Source organism: Taudactylus pleione, unplaced genomic scaffold (assembly GCF_031769625.1).
Source record: "Taudactylus pleione unplaced genomic scaffold, aTauple2 ptg000040l, whole genome shotgun sequence".
In the NCBI taxonomy this organism is placed as follows: Eukaryota; Metazoa; Chordata; class Amphibia; order Anura; family Myobatrachidae; genus Taudactylus; species Taudactylus pleione.
Window position 1 is genome coordinate 1,366,876 of NW_028284442.1, and position 19,584 is coordinate 1,386,459.

Below are 19,584 nucleotides of genomic sequence, written 5' to 3' on the forward strand. Positions count from 1 at the left end.
CATTATAACTGTTATTTGCAGGCAATGCTATGGGCTATGTCAGGATGATCCGGTCTGGTGGTCTTCACTGCTGCAGTAATGCAATCAGGTATAAATGGTCGGTTTTAACTGGCCAAATATCTTTAAAAAATAAAAAAAACGCCATGAATGAATCTTTTCAGTTTTCTAGTGTCTGAAATTAGTTACAGGCCTTGTGCATTGGTATTTAGAAAATCTGTTTTAGACAAGAGTTTACTAGCACATGTCTGCCAGGGAAACAAATGAAATGCTAAGCTTACATTCTACTGTTCTCTGGTCTGGTGTGACTCTTGTACCATTGTTTGCTGAATCTAAAAAACCTGCATTATATTGTCAGACAGCCACAGACTAATGCACAATGTTTGGAAGAATTTTGGCTTCCGGACCACCTGGTTTTTTTTGTTACCGGCAGTTGAAGTTTGCAGGATAAGATATAGCACAATAATACTTTTGCTTTTAGTTAGCAATAAAAATGACCTGTAGGCTTTAGTTTCTCTAGGAGCTTGAAGTGGAAGGTCATCTGCCTGTAATCTCAGAAAAATGTAAAACCATGGCACAGTAGACTTACTACCTCTCATATCTTAGAACTTGAGTAAGCCCTTTATCAAGGAAATCTAACGATGAAATTCAAAAGACAGATGTTTTCTAATTGAAAGGTAGTGTCCATTTGTGGCAGCCCAACTAAACCAGCATTTGCCGAACTCGAAGGCCATGAGACATGCTGTAAATCATCTACATATGTACAGATACTTTCTAAAAATCATGCATCGGTGGGTCAATCTAGATAGCTGCGAGTAAGTGTGGCAAGTCGCCCCCTTCGCTATTTGGATTGACTCCCTAGATATAAAATTGTTATAGAATGCAACCAGACAGCGTCATGAGAAGAGTGTACCTTCTGCTGCCTTACCTGTTGGTGAAGCAAGACATATGTACTTATTCCCACTGTGCCGCCATTTGCTTTCTACACTGGAACTAGGCTGATCCTACTGCACTGACCATCTGAGAGGTTCCTGGATATTAGATCACACTTCTTTAATGTGTTTTGAACAAAATGCGGTGTAAGAACAGAAGCCGTTGTATCATAATGCGGGGCAGAGCACATTGGGGCTAGGAACACCTACAGGAGTGTTAAGGCATGTTTGAAGTTATAACATTAAATCATTCAAATAGTTATGAGTACATGTGATATATGGGATAGTTGTATTCTAAATGATCAACTAAACCAGGCCTGGCCAACACGTGTCTCCAGCTGTTGTTAAACTACAAGTCCTTGCATACCCTCCCACAGATCAGCTCATAAAGCATGCTGATACTTGTAGTACTACTGGTTGGCTAGGACTGAACTAAGCAATTCCTTCCTTTCTGTCTGTGTTGGTTTATTTCAGTATGAAAACAAACATCTACATTGTCCTAACACTGTTAACATACTGGGAATAACAAACCTAATTTGCTTTCCCAGGTTTGTCCCAGACTTAGAAGATATAGTCAATTTTGAAGAGTTGGTAAAAGAGGAAGGTCTTTCTGAAGAAACGCAAAAGGCTGCAAGGTGAGGTAACAACTTTCAAAGACTATGATGACTTAACAGCTAATTGACTATCAAATGTTTACTCTGTTGTGTACACGACATTTTGTCATTATATTTGTGTTCTCTTTCCAGACAGCTAGACTTTGTTCTAAGCGATCTAACGCGGAATTCAGCAGAAGGTACAGAGTATTTCAAAATGCTAGTGGACGTGTTTGCTCCTGAATTTCGCAGTGTAAAGAACATTCACCTTCGCAACTTTTACAGCATTGTTCCACCACTGGTGGGTAGCGAGTGCTATTACATCTTACTGCTACCTCTGCGTTATGGTACTGGTAAGCCGGGAGAGAAATGGTAGAATATCTGCTACCTGGCCACATAAGATGTATGAAAGAGTGCCTCAATTTGAAACAAAATAATCGCCCAAATATGTTCCTTCATCTTTATGGGTCTAAAACATAGAGCTGAACTGATGGCTTGCTCATAGTGGAGTAATGAGAGCCTTCTGTTAATTTGCTGTCTTTTTTTTGGCCATCCATTTATGACCCGCTATAATATATACAGAATTGGAGATATAGTTTGCCTGTATACCTTAAGCTTTGGTACAATGGTAAACGATAAGGGCTTGTTTGAGCTAGCGCAGCTTGTTCTGGTTGTGTAAAAAGTTCATCATGTGTGAGGTAGAACTAAGAGAGGTCATCATGGATGAAAGACTTTAGGAATTATTTCCCTAATTTATAATCTCTTTTAAAAAATATATTTGTAGTTTATTTTTGAACACTGCTTACAGCACTTTGCTAAACTGAACCATTATTACAATTATGTTTTCTATTTAGAGAGTGTGTAGAAAGATTAGTGTTATAGTAATATTATTAAATGTGTAATTAATATTTCTTTTTAAATACTCTGATGGAATTTAATTATACTTTATTTGAATAATATAGTCACACATGAATTCATTCTGTTTAATGGTAATAACATTTTCTGTTATTTTCTGTAATGGAGGAGTTATTTTGTGTTTGTTTTCTTTATCTGTCTCTTCCAATCCAATTTCTTTGGGATCTATTTATAATGTAGTGATAGCCCCTTTTTCTGTTGTTTTGATGATGCCTTTAACGTAGTTTCTAATCCCTATAGTCTTTAAGGCCTGTGAACTGTCTACATTTCATTAAACTGCCATAAGCTTATCTTATCCTTGTTGACAAAAAAATGACACCACCTCCTAGTGCTGTACCTCACATATAGCCGCCAGAGGGGAGATAAATTGTACCTCCCCTGGCATGATGACATTATGCTCCTGATGGGTGGGCTTAAATACAATTTTAACATTGCACTGCCACAAATCCTATTCTTACACTTCTGATGAGGGACTTCATTGTGGGCTGGAATAGCTTGCCTCACTGTGGTGCAGATGTATGAAGCTCTGTGAAGTGATAAAGTGGAGAGTGATAAACGACCAACCAATCAACTCCCAACTGTCATTTTTCAAACACAGCCTGTAACATGACAGTTGGGAGCTGAGTGGCTGGTTGTTACACATTTTGTAGCAACACTTAAATATGCTGTTTTATAAATAGACCCCACAATCCCCCTACATCAGGAGCATAACGGCGGTGTGCAGTTGATAGTTTAGTTGGTGGCTGGTGGCCTAGTAGAACCAGCAGGGGGTCAGTATTTGCAAGTTACTGGTTTTAAGATGAATCATAAACTAGAACTAGAAAACTTCTCCCAAAAGCTTGGTGAATCTCATCCTGTATCTGTATACATAAGGGTATAGTAGAAGCCAGCGGAGAGTTCTGTGGTCATATAAAAGCAACAGAGTGCTCTTATACAACTCAGAGAACATGCCGGGGCACTAAGGCCACTGTTGAACCATTTTGGAGGAGAGGAAGATTTCTATAAAATATTGCTGTAGATAACTTTTAAGAAACTTCTTTCTTCCTTTCAGACCCTCAACTTTGTTGAGCATTCTATTAACTGCAAGGAGAAGCTGAACAAGAAAAACAAAATTGGTGCAGCTTTTACTGATGATGGGTTTGCGATGGGTAAGCTAGATATGTCAGTGACATGAAAACAATCAACTAAGTGTTATATATGTTATATGTATATCTTCTAATATCTATCACTACATCTGCTAATACATTCTTTTACAACTCCTACCGGTTTATCAGTATTTAAACCCCGTTGGAGATACTTGGTTAATATGAAAAAGGGATTCACAAATACATCAGTAAAAACTCCCATACCTTGACAGAACTTTAGTTCTATGTTCCCTTTAGCTTGCAGAGCCTATGAAATCTATTACTGCAGCTAGGGTTAATTGGAGAGCAGCTATTTTGGTCCTGTGGTGTCCTAAGACGACAAAGGAGAGTAAACTTTATATATACAATTTACATTTTGCCCTAACATTAGACCAAGTCACAAATGTAAACCTACATAAGGTTTTAACCCTAACCTGTAACTATAAGGCAGGGTTCAGTTCTAAGAATAAAACACTAACCCCTCACAGACTAACTTGTACTAGTGGAAACATGTTTGCGCTCTTCCTATGTTGGGATACAGTCCAAAGTTTCCCCTCATGTTATGCTAAAGGGAATTAGGCAGCCAGTAATGTTATTTTTGTACCTTGACCCCACTAATGTAAGTGTCCCTGACTTTAGGCCTTCATACATATGCCTGGACCTCTCTGCAGTGTCTTTAACCATGGAGCTTCTTGTTCTCTAAAGAAGTGCCTGTCCTGCCTAATCCAAGTGTCTTCAGGTGTCCTAAGCATCCTCTCCAATATATTGGTGGATGTTAATATTGACTCTCTGTTATTGTCCTATAATTTGTTTGTATGTGTTCTTCCCTACAGGCGTTGCTTATATCCTAAAGCTTTTGGACCAGTACCAAGAGTTTGACTCCTTGCACTGGTTCCAGTCTGTAAGAGAAAAGTACCTTAAGGAGAAAAGAGCTGTCTCCAAGCAGCAGAATGTGCAGACAAATAATCAGGATGAAAAGCTGCTTCAGACAATGAACTTAACACACAAGAGACTGGACATTTATCTGCAGGTACAGTAGTCATGTTACTTTGACTTTTATATAGTCTACTTTGAAACACAGCATATCCTGTATATGTTAAAAGGCAAGTTGGGGCCAACTTATCAGCAATGCCTTGTGACAGCAGGAAGGAGCACTCTACTTCTACCAGGAGAGTAAGGTTATGAGGAAAACATTACTCCTTGGTAGAGTCCAGTCGGATCCATTGAAAACTCTGCAATTTACTTGCGAACTCTCACCGCTAGTAGGTAGGAGCCCTCTGCTCCATTTACAGCCAAAGAGAAAGACATAAGCAGTACAAAAATCTGGTTTTATTGTCAATACCTGTATGAGATTTTCACCCCGTGCTTCCGGTATTACATATGTAAATAGGTTGGGCTAAATTCCACATCTCTTTGTATGATAGCAAACGAAAACTAAAAAGGTTAGAATGTAATACATAAGTAAACATGGTGAAATAGGTAAGGTAATGAGAACATTAGATTGGTTCTTGCTTCTATGTGTTTAAAGGAGTTGCTTGTACTGTGCAACTAATTTACTCCATTTAACCCTTTAGGAATTTGAGTTTCTTTACTTCTCACTGAGCAGTGCACGGATATTCTTTAGAGCGGACAAAACAGCAGCTGAAGAAAATCTGGAAAAGAAAGAAAAGGAAGGTGTGTATAACGTGTGCAGATACATGATTTCTCCAGTTGGACCATTTTTAAACTTTTGTATGTATGTACATATAATATACATGCATACATCTCCCACTGTACACCTTAAGCCAGGGGTCTTCAACCTTTGCCCTCCAGCTGCTGTGGAACTACACATCCCAGCATGCACTGCCTTAGTTTTAGCATGCTGTTATATCAAAAAGGTGGCAGTGCATGCTGGGATGTGTAGTTCCACAGCAGCTGGAGGGCCAAGGTTGAAGACCCCTGCCTTTAAGCAAAAGAATGTGGCAGGGGCGTATTAAGAGAGGAGGGGGCCCGAGGGGCGTGGCCTGATCTTTGAGGAAGATGGACGCTTGTAGCCTGAGCTCCTGCTGACTGAGGAGATTACTCAGCCCAAGGCACATATTGGTGGCTGATTCCTACTCCCCTTACTCGCTAAGAGATCACTCATCACCGGGCACGCGAGGTCCGCGGAATCGGGCAGTGAGTATTAATGCTGCCGCGGGTGCGGCCTCCGCCCGCCTTGCAGACCACGGCCTTGATTTCCGACCGCGTCTATAACTTCACTGCCACCCCGACCATATATTAATCACCTTTTTAGGTATCTGTGACCCCCCCCTCTTTATTTGATATATCTTTTGCTAAGTGTCTCCACCGTATGGAGAAATGTTTCCCTCCGCTGATGCCAGGAAAATCAGGTCAGAAACAATGGGGAGACAGACGCAGAGATTCCACCATGGCTGCTGTTATTGAGCCGCAAGTGAAAGATTCTAACTTACAAGCTTCCGACTTGATCGCTACTAAGCCTATATATTCCAACCCCGAACAGCCTATAAGTTATGCATCAATGGTGCAGGCTATAAAAGACACAATGGGTCCGATGTTGCAAGATCAAGCAACCATTTTTACACAGGCTATAGCAGACATTAAGTCTAATGTTGCACGGGTGGAAACTCTTGTGGACACAATTGAAAATAGAGTGGGGGTCAACTTCCATGACATACAAACCCTCAAGAGTAAATGTGAAACGCTGGAAAAATCTAATTATCAACTATGCAATAAGATCGATGACTTAGAAAATCGTTCCAGGAGGAACAACCTGCGACTAGTGGGACTTCCTGAATATATCAAAGGAGCTGCCTTATACCATTTTTTACGTCAGACCCTTCCTGAATTGCTGGAGTTGAATGATATTAGCTCTGATTTAGTAATTGAACGAGCGCACCGCCTAGGGCCGGTCAGAGATACAGGTTCAAATAGACCTAGAGTGGTCATCTTCAAATGCTTAAATTTTGCACATAAGGAAGCCATCTGGTCAGCTTCTCGTCGCAAGCGCAATCTAATGTGGGAAAACACCAAGCTATTTTTGTTTCAAGATTATTCTACCGAGGTCACCAGAGCCCGTAAAGAATTCAATCCAGTATGCTCTCGGCTGATTAAGGATGGTCGCAAATTTGCGCTATTGTTCCCTGCACGCCTTAGATTGTTTGATGGCTCCTCATATCAAGATTTTTCCACGGCAGTGGATGCAATGGCATTCCTATCGGAAGAGGGTGACGCTGCTCAAGCAACCCCACCCGTCCACTCTGCCTCTTCAGTGGGGTGGCTTAGAGACTTTCTTCAATATGTCAATGAAAGGTGCATAATGAATATGGTAATATAAATGTTTTTTCTTTTACTGGTGTATTTTAACGCTCTTCTAGCTATTTATGTTAAATGTCAACACCTATATCATAGGGTCGTGGCAGGCTGAAAGTATAATATGTTATATTGTTTTTTCTGTTCTTTTTTCTATTTCTTTGCCTGAGGTTTTGGGTATTGACGCTAATCATATCAGAGGTTTTCATGCGTTGCCTGAGGGCTTCCGTTATAGATTACCTCCCTTTGGAGGGTAATTATATGTATCTTTATTTTGTTATTATTTTTTTGAATGTTTTTCTTTTTCTACTTTCCCCCCCTTCTCTTCTCTTTCCACTTGCTAACCCACCCCTCCCCCCCCGACTTGATGAGGATGATGTACTTAGTATGCAACATGAATCTTTTAAAAATATTCTAGAGTTTATTACTGCTAATCTTATATATGGAATAATTTTTGGTAGTGCTGCTAGTGTGAGACCTGATTTATCTCCTACACAATGGGCTCACTGAAAATTGGCTCGTGGAACCTGGGCGGGTTGCATTCTCCTATTAAAAGGAAAAGAGTGTTTACTTATATTCGCAAACTACGCATTGACCTGATGATGTTTCAGGAAACCCATCTATTAGACCCTGAAATAAATAAACTGAATATGTTCCAATATAAAGTTATGGCCTATGCCTCTTTTACTTCCAAAGCAAGAGGTGTGGTAATATTAATACATAAAAAACACTCCTATGTGACACATTCCTCTGTCCTGGACCCAGAGGGTCGTTTTGTAATAATTGATGTGACTATTAATGGTACTAGATACAGATTGTGCAATGTTTATGCCCCAAATGTATATAACAGACCTTTCTTCCAAAAAATTCTTAATAAACTAAACTCGCCTCCTGGGACTAAGCTTATAGTGGGAGGAGATTTTAACATCATATCGTCTCCAATTCTAGACAGACAGACAATTAGGACCCGTCCAATTAAACCTCCTAAACTTGGTATTTCAGCTTTTGAACAACAATTAGATCTTCTAGACATATGGAGAACGCTACATCCACTAGAAAAAGAATACACATGTCTATCAGCTGCTCATGGCTCTCTTTCTAGAATCGATTATTTGTTAATCTCGACTAACCTTTTTCCTAAGGTACAAGAGGCGCATATTGAAACAATCTGTATCTCTGATCACACACTGATTCGGGTCACTATTAATGAAGAAATTGACAAAGGCCCTTATAGACAATGGAGATTTCCCACACACTTGGTCAACTCAATAGAGTTTAGATCCATGCTAGAGTCCACCTGGCAAAACTATAAAAATAATAATGAGGAACACAGGCTCACGAACCCTACCCTGTTCTGGCAAGCGTCCAAAACAGTAATAAGAGGCGAAATAATATCTTATGTGAAACAACATACGAAGAATTATTATAATTACCATAAGGTCCAACGAGAGCTAACTGACGCTTTCCAAACATATAAATTGACTCTTTCTCCCATACACAAAAGAAACCATGATAGATCACAATATGTCTCAGATTTTAAATTCCACAAATTCGGCAACAAAACAGGACGTCAACTTTCCAATTTATTACGTGGCCCTCGTACAACAAATATCATTCAATCCCTAATAGACCCAAAAGGTAATAGAATTGACACCGGTACACAAATATCCGAAACTCTTAGGACATTTTCTTCAGATCTTTATGCAAACAGTCAAATAGACTACACACAAAGAGAGAGATTCTGGGAGCAATTACACTTACCCCAGATCAGTCTAGAAACCGCAAAAAATCTATGTACCCCTATTACGATATCGGAACTCTCTAGAGCTATACGCTCTCTCAAACCCAATAAAGCTCCGGGACCTGATGGCCTAACTGGAGAGTATTTGAAAATTCTCTTCCCCCAATGTGGAGACACTCTATTAGAAATGTATAATGATATACTTCAAAATAAGTCTTTGCCACTTTATTTTAACAGCGCTATTCTTAAATTGCTCCCAAAACCAGGAAGAGATCCTTAACAACCAGGGTCTTACAGGCCTATCTCTTTACTAAATTCAGATTATAAACTTTTTACAAAAATTTTGGCAGATCGTCTTAAGCTATGCCTACCAGCGGTAATACATACAGACCAAACAGGTTTTATCATGGGTAGACACTCAGTAACCAACATTCGGAGAGTTATTCGATTGACACTCAGTAACCAACATTCGGAGAGTTATTCGATTATGCAGGGATTAGAACTCAGGGAGAACCGGGGGACGCCTTTGCTTCTCTCTCTGGATGCCGAAAAGGCGTTCGATTTACTAACCTGGGATCATCTTTTCTAATCTCTAAGACGTTTTGGATTTCCTGATAATTTTATAAATTTAATTTCAGCTATTTATACTAGTCCAACAACCCAGATAGCCTGCAACGGTTATCTCTCATCCTATTACGATAGGCAGGGGGACGAGGCAGGGATGCCCGTTGTCCCCCTTGTTGTTCGAATTAGCACTGGAGCCTCTGGCGGTCACTCTGAGGAATGATGAGCAATTCTCTGGTATCAAGATAGGAACAGTGGAGTCCAAGTTGGCTCTATTTGCGGACGACATGTTATTTGTCTCCCATCCAGACACTTCTATACCCTCAATTTTAGAAAATATTGAACGCTTTGGATCCTTCTCGGGATATAGGGTAATTTTTCACAAATCTGAGTTGTTGTATTTAGGAACGGATCTCCCTTCTATCCTTCCCACTGTTTGTTCCCAATTTTTAAGATCGCAGGACACTTTAAAATATTTGGGAATTTACATTCCCAAAATAACTACTAAAATATACAACTGTAATTTTTCCCCAACACTTTCGAAAATCAATAAGCAATTAGAGGATTGGCGTGATCTTCCTTTGTCACTGATGGCAAGAGTGGCGGTCCTGAAGAGTATAATCTTTGTGAAGATTGCTTATTTGATTCAAATGCTTCCTATTGCCGTTACCCAAAACGATATTAATGCTTACTCAAAAGCAACCTCCAAATTTTTGTGGCGTGGCGGAAAAACTAGAATAGCTCTAGCTTAAGCTTCAGGGCGACAGGGGGAGGAGTGGTTTGGGTATTCCAGATCTGAAGGCCTTTTCAACAGCTGTATTTTTTAGATATGTGTTAGATTGGTGTTTTGGACGTAATGTCTATACGGATCTGTCTTTAGAAACAGAACTACTTTCTCCTTTTGCTCCAAGTGCCCTTTTACACAAATCCTAAACACAAACTCCCCAATCTAATTTTAAATAATATAATTTTTCGTGACACCTACAAGGCGTGGTGGAACATCAACCGGAGACTCAACCGAAACGCTTGCTCTACTAAATACAACACTCTTTGGGGTAATCCTATGTTTAGCCCAAGTTTAGATAACTCCCACTTCCTTGTTTGGAAGGCTAAAGGTCTTGAGAAAGTCAAAGATGTTTTTGACCCAGGGGGCACTTTTCTTCCGTTTCAAATTCTTAAAGATAAATTTAATCTTCCTAACTCGCAATTTTTTATGTATCTCCAAGTCAGACATTTTATTCAACATATGCCTCCTGCTTTGACAGACCCAGGTACAAAAGATGCATTAGATTCCATATTTATGTTCACAATGCAAAATAATTACTAAACTAAACTTTTGACAACTGAATTCACTTCATCTAAAGCAAACTCCCTATGGCATAAATGCGCGGTGAGATGGGCAGTAGATATTCCCACAATAAATTCTCCTGAAATTCTTTTAAGTTATTATGAGACCACCTTGAAAATTTTACACTCGGCGCGCCTACAGGAAGTCCATGTGAAGATTTTACACAGGGCATATATTTCACAGAGTAGCAGAGCCCATATGGTATTAGATGAGACAGGACAGTGTGTGAAGTGCAAAGCCTCTAAAGCCACCTTCTGGCACAATATATGGGAATGTGGGCACATCCGCAAATTCTGGGATAAACTTATGTGCTTTATAAATGATTTGCTATCACTACGTCTACTAAAAGATCCCTTAGCTTTCATTTTTGCGAATTTTAGTAATTGGAATGTGTCCCCACATAATGAGAAAACTGTAATTCCGCTCCTTACGACAATAGTGACGATCGCTAAGAAAGCGATTCTCATAAATTGGACGGTAAAGACCCCTCCTTTTCTTGGTGATGTTAAATGCATGTTACTTCAAGTACTCTATTTTGACCGGCGTGACACCCTCCCGGATATAGAGAAGGGTGTAGAACGTTCCAGAGAAAATGGGGTTTTTATATTTCACATTTGGATAGTACCACTCAATCCCATATTAACAACATTTTTGAATCCACATCATGGTACTTGCACCAAAAACTGGTTTAGCTCATATATTGTGTCTGTTTTCCTTGAGAGATTTGGAAGAATTTTGTTCAAATTTTCTGTTTCTACTTCAGGGTCCATAGGGGGTCCACAGGGTTGACCTTGGGGTATAGCTGGATCTGGATCCACGGGCACCACGCAGTTAAAGCTTTGCTGCTCCCAGGATGCACTTGGGTCCGTCCTCCTCTATACCCCGCCCCGGCCACAGGCACCTCAAGTTTTAGTTGGTGCCCGGCCGGAGTCGGGTCAACCTGTCGCAGTGGGGCTGCAGGAGCAGCCCCTAAGCTTTATTTTAAAAGAGAAATTTTTTATTTTTTTCTACTTTTTTTACACTGTTAGAGCGGCAGCATCAGACTGTCCTTTAGGACGTCCACGCTGCCGCTCCTTCTCCCCGCTGGCGCCGCGACGCCAGTACAGCGCTGGGGATCGCGGCGGGACCCCAGAGCCTGTACTAGCCGGGCTCTGGGGACTCCCTTGACTGCTGCCGGACGCGACGGGGATCAGGTAAGCCGCGGGTCGCCGCGTGCGGCGGCCCGCGGATACCTCAATGCAGTCAGGCGCCTCCGGTCTCTGGGGACAGACCGGAGGCGCTAGCGGGCTCCCCCTCAATTGAGGAGTACCCCGCGTGTCCGCTAGACCACCAGGGTATCAGGCTGGTAGCGGGACCGGCAACCCGGGGGTTAATTGCTAGCCAGGGGAGGCAGCCTTCCCTGTCTAGCGGCTCCTCCCCTCAGCTCAGCGCGCCTTTCAACTAGGAGTCTGGCGTCGCTGAGCTGCTCTTATCTCTCGGCCACTCCTCCTCTGAGGTCTCCGGCGGCCATCTTTACTGGCACATCGCAGACTCCCAGGCGGTATCAAGTGGACCGGTCCCCCTGTGTACCTCTCCCCTGCTAAAGGACAGTGTACACAGCGCTATAGCCCTCCCAGACACTGAATCTGGGCGGTTGATTGTAGCGGAAGGTGCAGTGAGTATAACTGTTCTGCATTGTATGTGACTATTGCTAGTGCTGCCTGTCTGTGACTTATTCTCCTTACTGTCAGCTTATAACTATCCCTTTCCTTCTCCTACGGCCCGGCAGGTGTGTGGGGGAAGGGCGTTTTTCTGAGACCCTCACTTATATAAAACACGTATTTGTGGGGTCAGTCACATACTGTTGTGTGCTACACAGTACCATATCTGGGCTGTTGTGTCGCATACTGGTGAGTGCGCGGGTGTTAAAACCGTAATTCCTCTGGTGATACCTATTTCTTGTGATTTACGGTATCATGTCTGATGAGGAGACTGAGCGCTCTGTGGCTCCTGTGCTATTTTCCTGCAGACGTTGTGCTGCTGGAGTTGATGGGGAGGACTTATCTCAGGATGGTCTGTGCGGGCGGTGCCAGCTGGTACCGGACCCCTCCAACCCCCCTGTATCACAGGACCCTCCTTGGGCGATGTTTTCACAGGTGCTGGCGTCTATTGCGGACCGGTTATCGGTCCCATCAGCGGTCCCTTCTAGGGCGTTACCGCAGCCCACCATCCCCCATTCCCCGAGGGTTCCACAAATGTTGCGGTCTTCCCCCGGGGCCCAGACTGTGGGTCCTTACTCGGGACTGCCTGTGTATGTGCAGTCTTCCCCAGGGATGCGTCAGTCTGTAGTGCCTTTGCAGAGTTTTGCTCCGACGGCTCCTCCGCCTTGGGTGGATGTTCTATCCAGCTCCGTACAGAGTCTGGCGGCTTCATCCTCGGCGTTTCAGTCCATGTTGCAAGGTGATGTGCCACCAAGGGTGTCTAAACGTCCGGTTGTGAGTTCACTAGCTGCGCAGTTGTCGGACTCGGAAGTGTCCTCAGATGATGGAGAAATCCATGAGGACTCTGACTCTGATGTCATGGGGCAGGAGGTGGAAGCTAAGTCCTCCATTAATGTTCCAGCCTTAGTTAGGGCGGTGCGGGCTATCCTACATGTTGAGGATGATGCGCCGGCTCCTAGGTCGAAGTTTCCTAATTTTAAAAAGGCCAAGGTGACTTCAACTGTGTTCCCCCTGTCTGATCAATTATCGGATCATATGGCGGCGGCCTGGCAATTACCTAGTAAGAGGTTCCATCCACAGAAGAGGTTGGCGGCGAACTATCCTTTTCCTGAAGCTCATTGCAGGAAATGGGAAACTCCGCCGGCGGTGGATTCCCACGTTACCCGCTTGATCAAAAGCGCGACGCTGCCATTGCCGTCTATCTCCTCTTTGAAGGATCCCACGGACAGGAAGGTGGAGACTTGTTTAAAGTCCATTTATTCTCTTTCCGGGGCGGTGGCTCGCCCGTCCATGGCTATCTCCTGGGTGGCTAAAGCCATTGAGGCATGGGCCAATGCCTTGGAGGATACCTTTCCTGATGAGGCTCCGGATATCCAGAGAGCGTTAGTGGGACAGATGCGGGATGCAGCTTCCTATATTGGGGAAGCGTCTTTGGATGCCAGCCTGCTCACTTCTAGGGTGTCGGCTGCAGCGGTGTCTGCTCGGCGCTCCCTGTGGCTGAGGTCCTGGAGGGCTGATGCAGATTCAAAAAAGGGTCTGGAGGCCTTGCCTTTTAATGGTGATTTACTATTTGGTCCGGATTTGGACAGAATAGTGGATACTTTGGCTAAGTCCAAGTCGGCTTTTCTCCCTTCGGCCTCTGCGCCGGCTAAAGTGAGGAGCTCTGCCTTTCGGTCCTTTCGGGTTCAGGGTAAGGCCAAGGGCCAGTCCTTCCCGAGACATTCGGCGACCAAGGCCGCACCCAAGCCCAAGAAGCAGGCATGGAGTGCTCGGCGCCCTTCTTCCAAGCAGGAGGATAAGCCTGCTGCCTGATGGGACGAGGCCTCTCTCTGGGGGACCCCAGAGTGGGAGGCCGACTTCTCCAATTCGCCCAGTGTTGGCACAATACCACCACGGATGCCTGGGTTCGAGAAGTAGTCTCTCAGGGGTACGCCCTGTCTTTTCGGTTCAGGCCGCCCCACCAGTTTTTCTGTACGAGTCCTTCTCTGGACAAGACCAAAGCTGGTCAGATTCAGGTAGCTATAGAATCCTTGCTACAAGCAGGGGTCATTGTTCCCGTTCCGCAGTCTCAGCGCTGGACGGGGTACTATTCTACTCTGTTTCTGGTACAGAAACCCAATGGTTCTCATCGCCCTATCCTGAATTTGAAGTCTCTGAACAGATACCTCAGAGTTCCCAGGTTCAGGATGGAAACGTTACGTTCCATCATTCTGGCGATGGAACCCGGGGATTATATGGTCTCCCTCGATATCCAGGACGCCTATCTCCATGTGCCCATAGCACCGGCACATCAGCGGTATCTGAGGTTTGCTATCCTGAACCATCACTACCAATTTCGGGCGTTGCCTTTTGGCCTTTCCACAGCTCCGAGGGTGTTCACCAAGATGATGGCGGTTATGGCTGCCCACCTTCGGGGTCAGGGTCTACGTCTGTTGCCGTACCTGGACGATCTTCTGCTGCTGGCGAGCTCCCCGGAGGTGCTTCTTCGACATCTCCACCTGACCATTGCTTGTCTTCAAGCACACGGGTGGTTGATAAACTGGAAGAAGTCCTCTCTGATTCCATCACAGCGGATGGCTCATTTGGGAGCCCTGCTGGATTCTCGTCAGCAGCGGATTTTCCTGACTCCAGAGAAGGTCTCCTCCCTGCAGCTGCGGATACACAGTTGCCTGAGCAGTTGCCGCCTGTCGGTCCATTCAGCTATGAGAGTTCTGGGGTCCATGGTGTCGACATTCGACATGGTGGAATTTGCCCAGTTCCATTCCCGGCCCCTGCAGGGGCTGATTCTATCGGAATGGAACGGGTTACCTCACCGGATCCGCTCTCAGATGCTGGTGTTGTCCGCGGAGGTTCGGCAGTCTTTGGCTTGGTGGCTTCAGACGGCGCATCTGGTCGAGGGGCGCCCCTTTTGGATCCCGGACTGGGTCCTACTCACGACGGATGCCAGTCTTCGGGGTTGGGGGGCAGTGACCGGCTCATTATCGCTTCAGGGTCATTGGTCCGCGGAAGAAGCACTTCTCCCCATCAACATCCTGGAACTGCGGGCTGTGTACAGGGCCCTGCAGTCGTCCGGCCCCGCTCTTCACGGAAGGGCGGTTCAGGTGCAGTCCGACAACGCCACCACGGTGGCGTACATCAACCACCAAGGGGGAACTCGCAGTCGGGCAGCAATGTCGGAGGTGTCTCGCATTCTTGCTTGGGCGGAGTGTCACGTTCCAGCGATCTCGGCAGTCTTCATTCCCGGAGTCCTCAATTGGGAGGCGGACTTCCTCAGCCGTCACGATGTGCATCCCGGGGAATGGTCGCTTCACCCAGAGGTGTTTCAGCTACTCGTGGACAGGTGGGGGCTGCCGGAGCTGGACTTGATGGCCTCCCGTCACAATCACAAGTTGCCCGTTTACGGGTCAAGGACAAGAGACGCAGGCGCCTGTCTGGTAGACGCTCTGTCGGTGAAATGGACGTTTCACCTGGCGTATCTGTTTCCTCCGATATCCTTACTTCCTCGGGTTCTGCGGAAATTCAAGCAGGACGGCGGCACGCTCGTGCTGGTGGCTCCGGCGTGGCCCAGACGTCCTTGGTACTCCGATCTGAGGTGCCTCTCCATCGACGCTCCGTACCTTCTTCCTCAGCGTCGGGACCTGTTGTCTCAGGGGCCCTGCCTTTACCCGGATCTGGGTCGGCTGTCTTTGACGGCGTGGCTCTTGAGACAGCCGTCTTGAGGTCTAGGGGTTTCTCCAGTTCAGTGATTGGTACCATGCTTAGGGCACGCAAGCCTGCTTCCGCGCGGATTTACCACAGGGTGTGGTGCACTTATTTTCAGTGGTGTGAATCCAGAAACTATGATCCGCAGGTGTTCCGGGTTTCCAGAATCTTGGAATTTCTTCAATCGGGTTTGGACCTCGGCTTACGCCTGGCCTCTCTGAAGGTTCATGTGTCTGCTTTGTCCGTGTGGTTTCAGCGACGGATTGCTACACTGCCAGATGTTTACACCTTTTTCCAAGGTGTTCTCAGGATCCAGCCTCCCTTCGTGCCTCCGGTGGCTCCGTGGGACTTGACGGTGGTACTGAGGGTCTTGCAGGGTCCTCCTTTTGAGCCGCTTGGGTCGGTGGAGCTCAAGTGGCTGACGTTTAAGACCATTTTTCTCCTGGCAATTGCTTCGGCCAGGAGGGTTTCAGATTTGGGGGCGCTTTCCTGTCGCCCTCCTTTTCTGATTTTTCACCAGGACAGGGCAGTGCTCCGCACGCGTCCTGAGTTTTTGCCCAAAGTGGTTTCAAAGTTCCACATTAATCAGGAACTTGTTGTGCCAGCTTTTCAGTCACCTGATCTTTCTGCTGGTGAGGCTTCCTTGGATGTGGTCCGGGCACTTAGAATCTATGTGGACCGGACTGCTTCGGTTAGGAAGTCGGATTCTTTGTTTGTCCTCTTCGGTTTTCACAAGAGGGGTTGGCCTGCCAACAAGCAAACGTTAGCCCGTTGGCTTCGTTCAGTTATTTGTGAGGCTTATGCGCAGGAGGGTTTACCTGTGCCAGCCTCTGTTAAGGCTCATTCCACTCGTTCTGTGGGTCCCTCTTGGGCTGCTAGACGTGGCGCCTCCGCTGTTCAGCTGTGTAAGGCGGCTACTTGGTCTTCAATTCAGACGTTTTTGAGGTTTTATGCGTTTGACACCTTCGCCTCTCAGGATGCATCCTTTGGGCGCAGGGTACTCCTTTCAGCACAGGAGCGTCCCCGCCCTTAGTTGAACTGCTTTGGGACATCCCCAAGGTCAACCCTGTGGACCCCCTATGGACCCTGAAGTAGAAAACAAGAGATATGGTAAGAACTTACCTTTGTTATCTCTGTTTCTACGAAGTCCATAGGGTCCACAGGGCGCCCGCCCTGACGCACCTGGCTTCAAATGGGCTGTGTGGCTGGTCACCGGTTTTCCGTCTCCCATTTCTGTGAGTATGGTTTCTTGTGTGTTCCAGTCTTCCTTCTCTCTGTTTAGTCTCCTCCTCCGGCCTTAGCTGCTTACCAACTGAGGTGCCTGTGGCCGGGGCGGGGTATAGAGGAGGACGGACCCAAGTGCATCCTGGGAGCAGCAAAGCTTTAACTGCGTGGTGCCCGTGGATCCAGATCCAGCTATACCCCAAGGTCAACCCTGTGGACCCTATGGACTTCGTAGAAACAGAGATAACAAAGGTAAGTTCTTACCATATCTCTTGTTATTGAATTATTAAAAGGTCTTTACTATAGATGACTCAGTCCTAGAGACACTTAGAAATACGGGTACTTATCTCCCCCCCCCCCTCTATTCTATTCCCTTTCTTCTTCTTCATTATATATATTGTCTATTCATATTTAATTTAGTTTTTATACTATTGTATTATTTTGTATTATTTAGCTAAGGATATAAATTGTCTTTATCTAATAGAATACCAGAATCTGGAAGTTCTCTATCATTACAGTTTTTATGTGATTTTTGAGATTGGAACTTCTTTTAGAGTTCCTTATTTTTTGCATTGTTTGAACTCATTTGTAATCAGTCTGAGATACTTGGTAATAACTGTTTATTTCCTGGTCGTCTTTTATGTCTTTCTGTCAATGATCAGTATGTTTGTATTTACTCAGTCATATTTAATGACTCCTTTCTGTTCTACCTACACGAGTATTTTGTTACTTCTTTGTATTTTTTCCTGTCTGAAAAACTAAAATAAAAAGATATTTGAAAAAAAAAAAAAAGAGAGGAGGGGGCCCGTGTGCAGACTCCATCCAGGGCCCCCTCATCTCTACCAGGCAGCCAGCAGGGCACTGAGTGCAGCTGTAGACTGTGGGCACTAGTCTGTACCAGAGTCTACTGTGCATGCGTAGGTCCCCAAGGAAACGGCGCGTCAGCCATTTTCTCAGCGATTACCCTACTGCGCATGCAGAAAACATCGGAAAAATGGCCAAATCAGGTGATTTGTACAGCGCTGCTACCGCCGACGTGGGTCTCTGGAGAGGTAAGTAATAAATAAATGGGTGCAATGTGGGCCCCCCTGGACCCAGGGGCCCATGTGCACCGCACGCCCTGCACCCATTATAGATACGCCTCTGGATAATACCATCACTCTGCATGGTTCAGACCAGCTATCATGTCATATCATATTCCATAACATATTTGGGTGAATCTGTGGCATAATCATTTTCTGCCTTTACATTAATATGTTTAAGACTGTTGTTTTAAGCTTTTATTTTGGATTTAAATATTATGTCACTAGTTTTTACTGGTTTATGTAACCTGACTTTTTTCCTTTTGTTTTTATAAAGAAACATCTAAAGCAAAGGATGATAACCTTCCAGTCATTTCCTCTGCCTCAGACACGGTTATGAAATGATATTGCTTTGGAACTCACCATGGAGCTCTAGAACATTGTCTGACCTGTCGACTTGGAAGGTTAATTACTCACAAGTGGTAAATTCAAGGGGCTGGATACAGACATTGCACTTCACACTTGAAGAGTGATCACTGCTTGTCCCAGATATATCGTATATAACGGTGGCAGTAGCAGCACTTTACAGATGCATGGGAAATGAGCACATCTGGATGTTTCACCTTTTGTGAAAGCCACAAACAGAGGAGAACTGAAAGCCATTTAACAATGCCTGTAAATGAACTCAACATATATGACCGTTTTTGTGCAGTTTGATATCACAGATGATAGAAATAGGGTAAACGTCCCAGTATCCAGGATTGACTACCACAGGCTCTAGATCTTGAAATAACAAAAGCCGTGCATACCAGAAAAGTAGAAGTACAGTAAATTTACTTGTAAACTTATATTAATGACATGGGAAGGATCTATGTATGTATATGTGTAAATGCGCCCTTTTTGTACATCAAATATTGTATATGTCAAATATTCAGATGTAAAAATGTATAAAATACATTATTTCAATCTGTCATGTGTCCTCTCATCCGTTCTCCTTGCTGGTGCTCTGCATTATACAAATAAAAAATGTAGGAAACAGTACTGTGCAATCCAACAACAGGCAACATTTATAGTAACACTGCTTTATCAAAAATAAGAGTACTAGAATACAGAGTTTGAGCAGACTTAGCCTAGGTCAAGGGTATTCAACATACGGCCCTCCAGCTGCTGTCTAACTACATATCCCAGCATGCACTGCCCCAGTTTTGCTATTAGGGCATGCTAGTATGTGTAGTTCTACAGCAACTTATGGGCTTCATTTTGAATATCCTGGTCTAGGTTATACTAATGCAGGTAACTTGGCAAACTGCCTTCCTTGCTACTAAAGGTGCGTATCCACTTGCCGATGGGGGTAACGACAGTACGATAACAACATTGTCATCGTACAGTTGTTCCTCACTCTCTGTAGAG

At 44.6% G+C, this 19,584-nt stretch overlaps 1 protein-coding gene across 1 annotated transcript in view; it reads left to right on the forward strand.

The window, feature by feature from the left end:
• WASHC4 (WASH complex subunit 4) overlaps window positions 1-19,140 on the forward strand; it is a 94,031-nt gene extending 74,891 nt beyond the window's left edge. The window contains exons 27-33 of the mRNA XM_088454353.1: window positions 22-88; window positions 1,478-1,564; window positions 1,676-1,823; window positions 3,489-3,585; window positions 4,395-4,591; window positions 5,136-5,235; window positions 18,512-19,140. Coding sequence (XP_088310479.1) covers window positions 22-88; window positions 1,478-1,564; window positions 1,676-1,823; window positions 3,489-3,585; window positions 4,395-4,591; window positions 5,136-5,235; window positions 18,512-18,579 — 764 coding nt within the window. The 3' untranslated portion in view covers window positions 18,580-19,140. The remainder of the gene's footprint in view (window positions 1-21; window positions 89-1,477; window positions 1,565-1,675; window positions 1,824-3,488; window positions 3,586-4,394; window positions 4,592-5,135; window positions 5,236-18,511) is intronic.
• The last annotated feature ends 444 nt before the right edge of the window (window positions 19,141-19,584 follow it).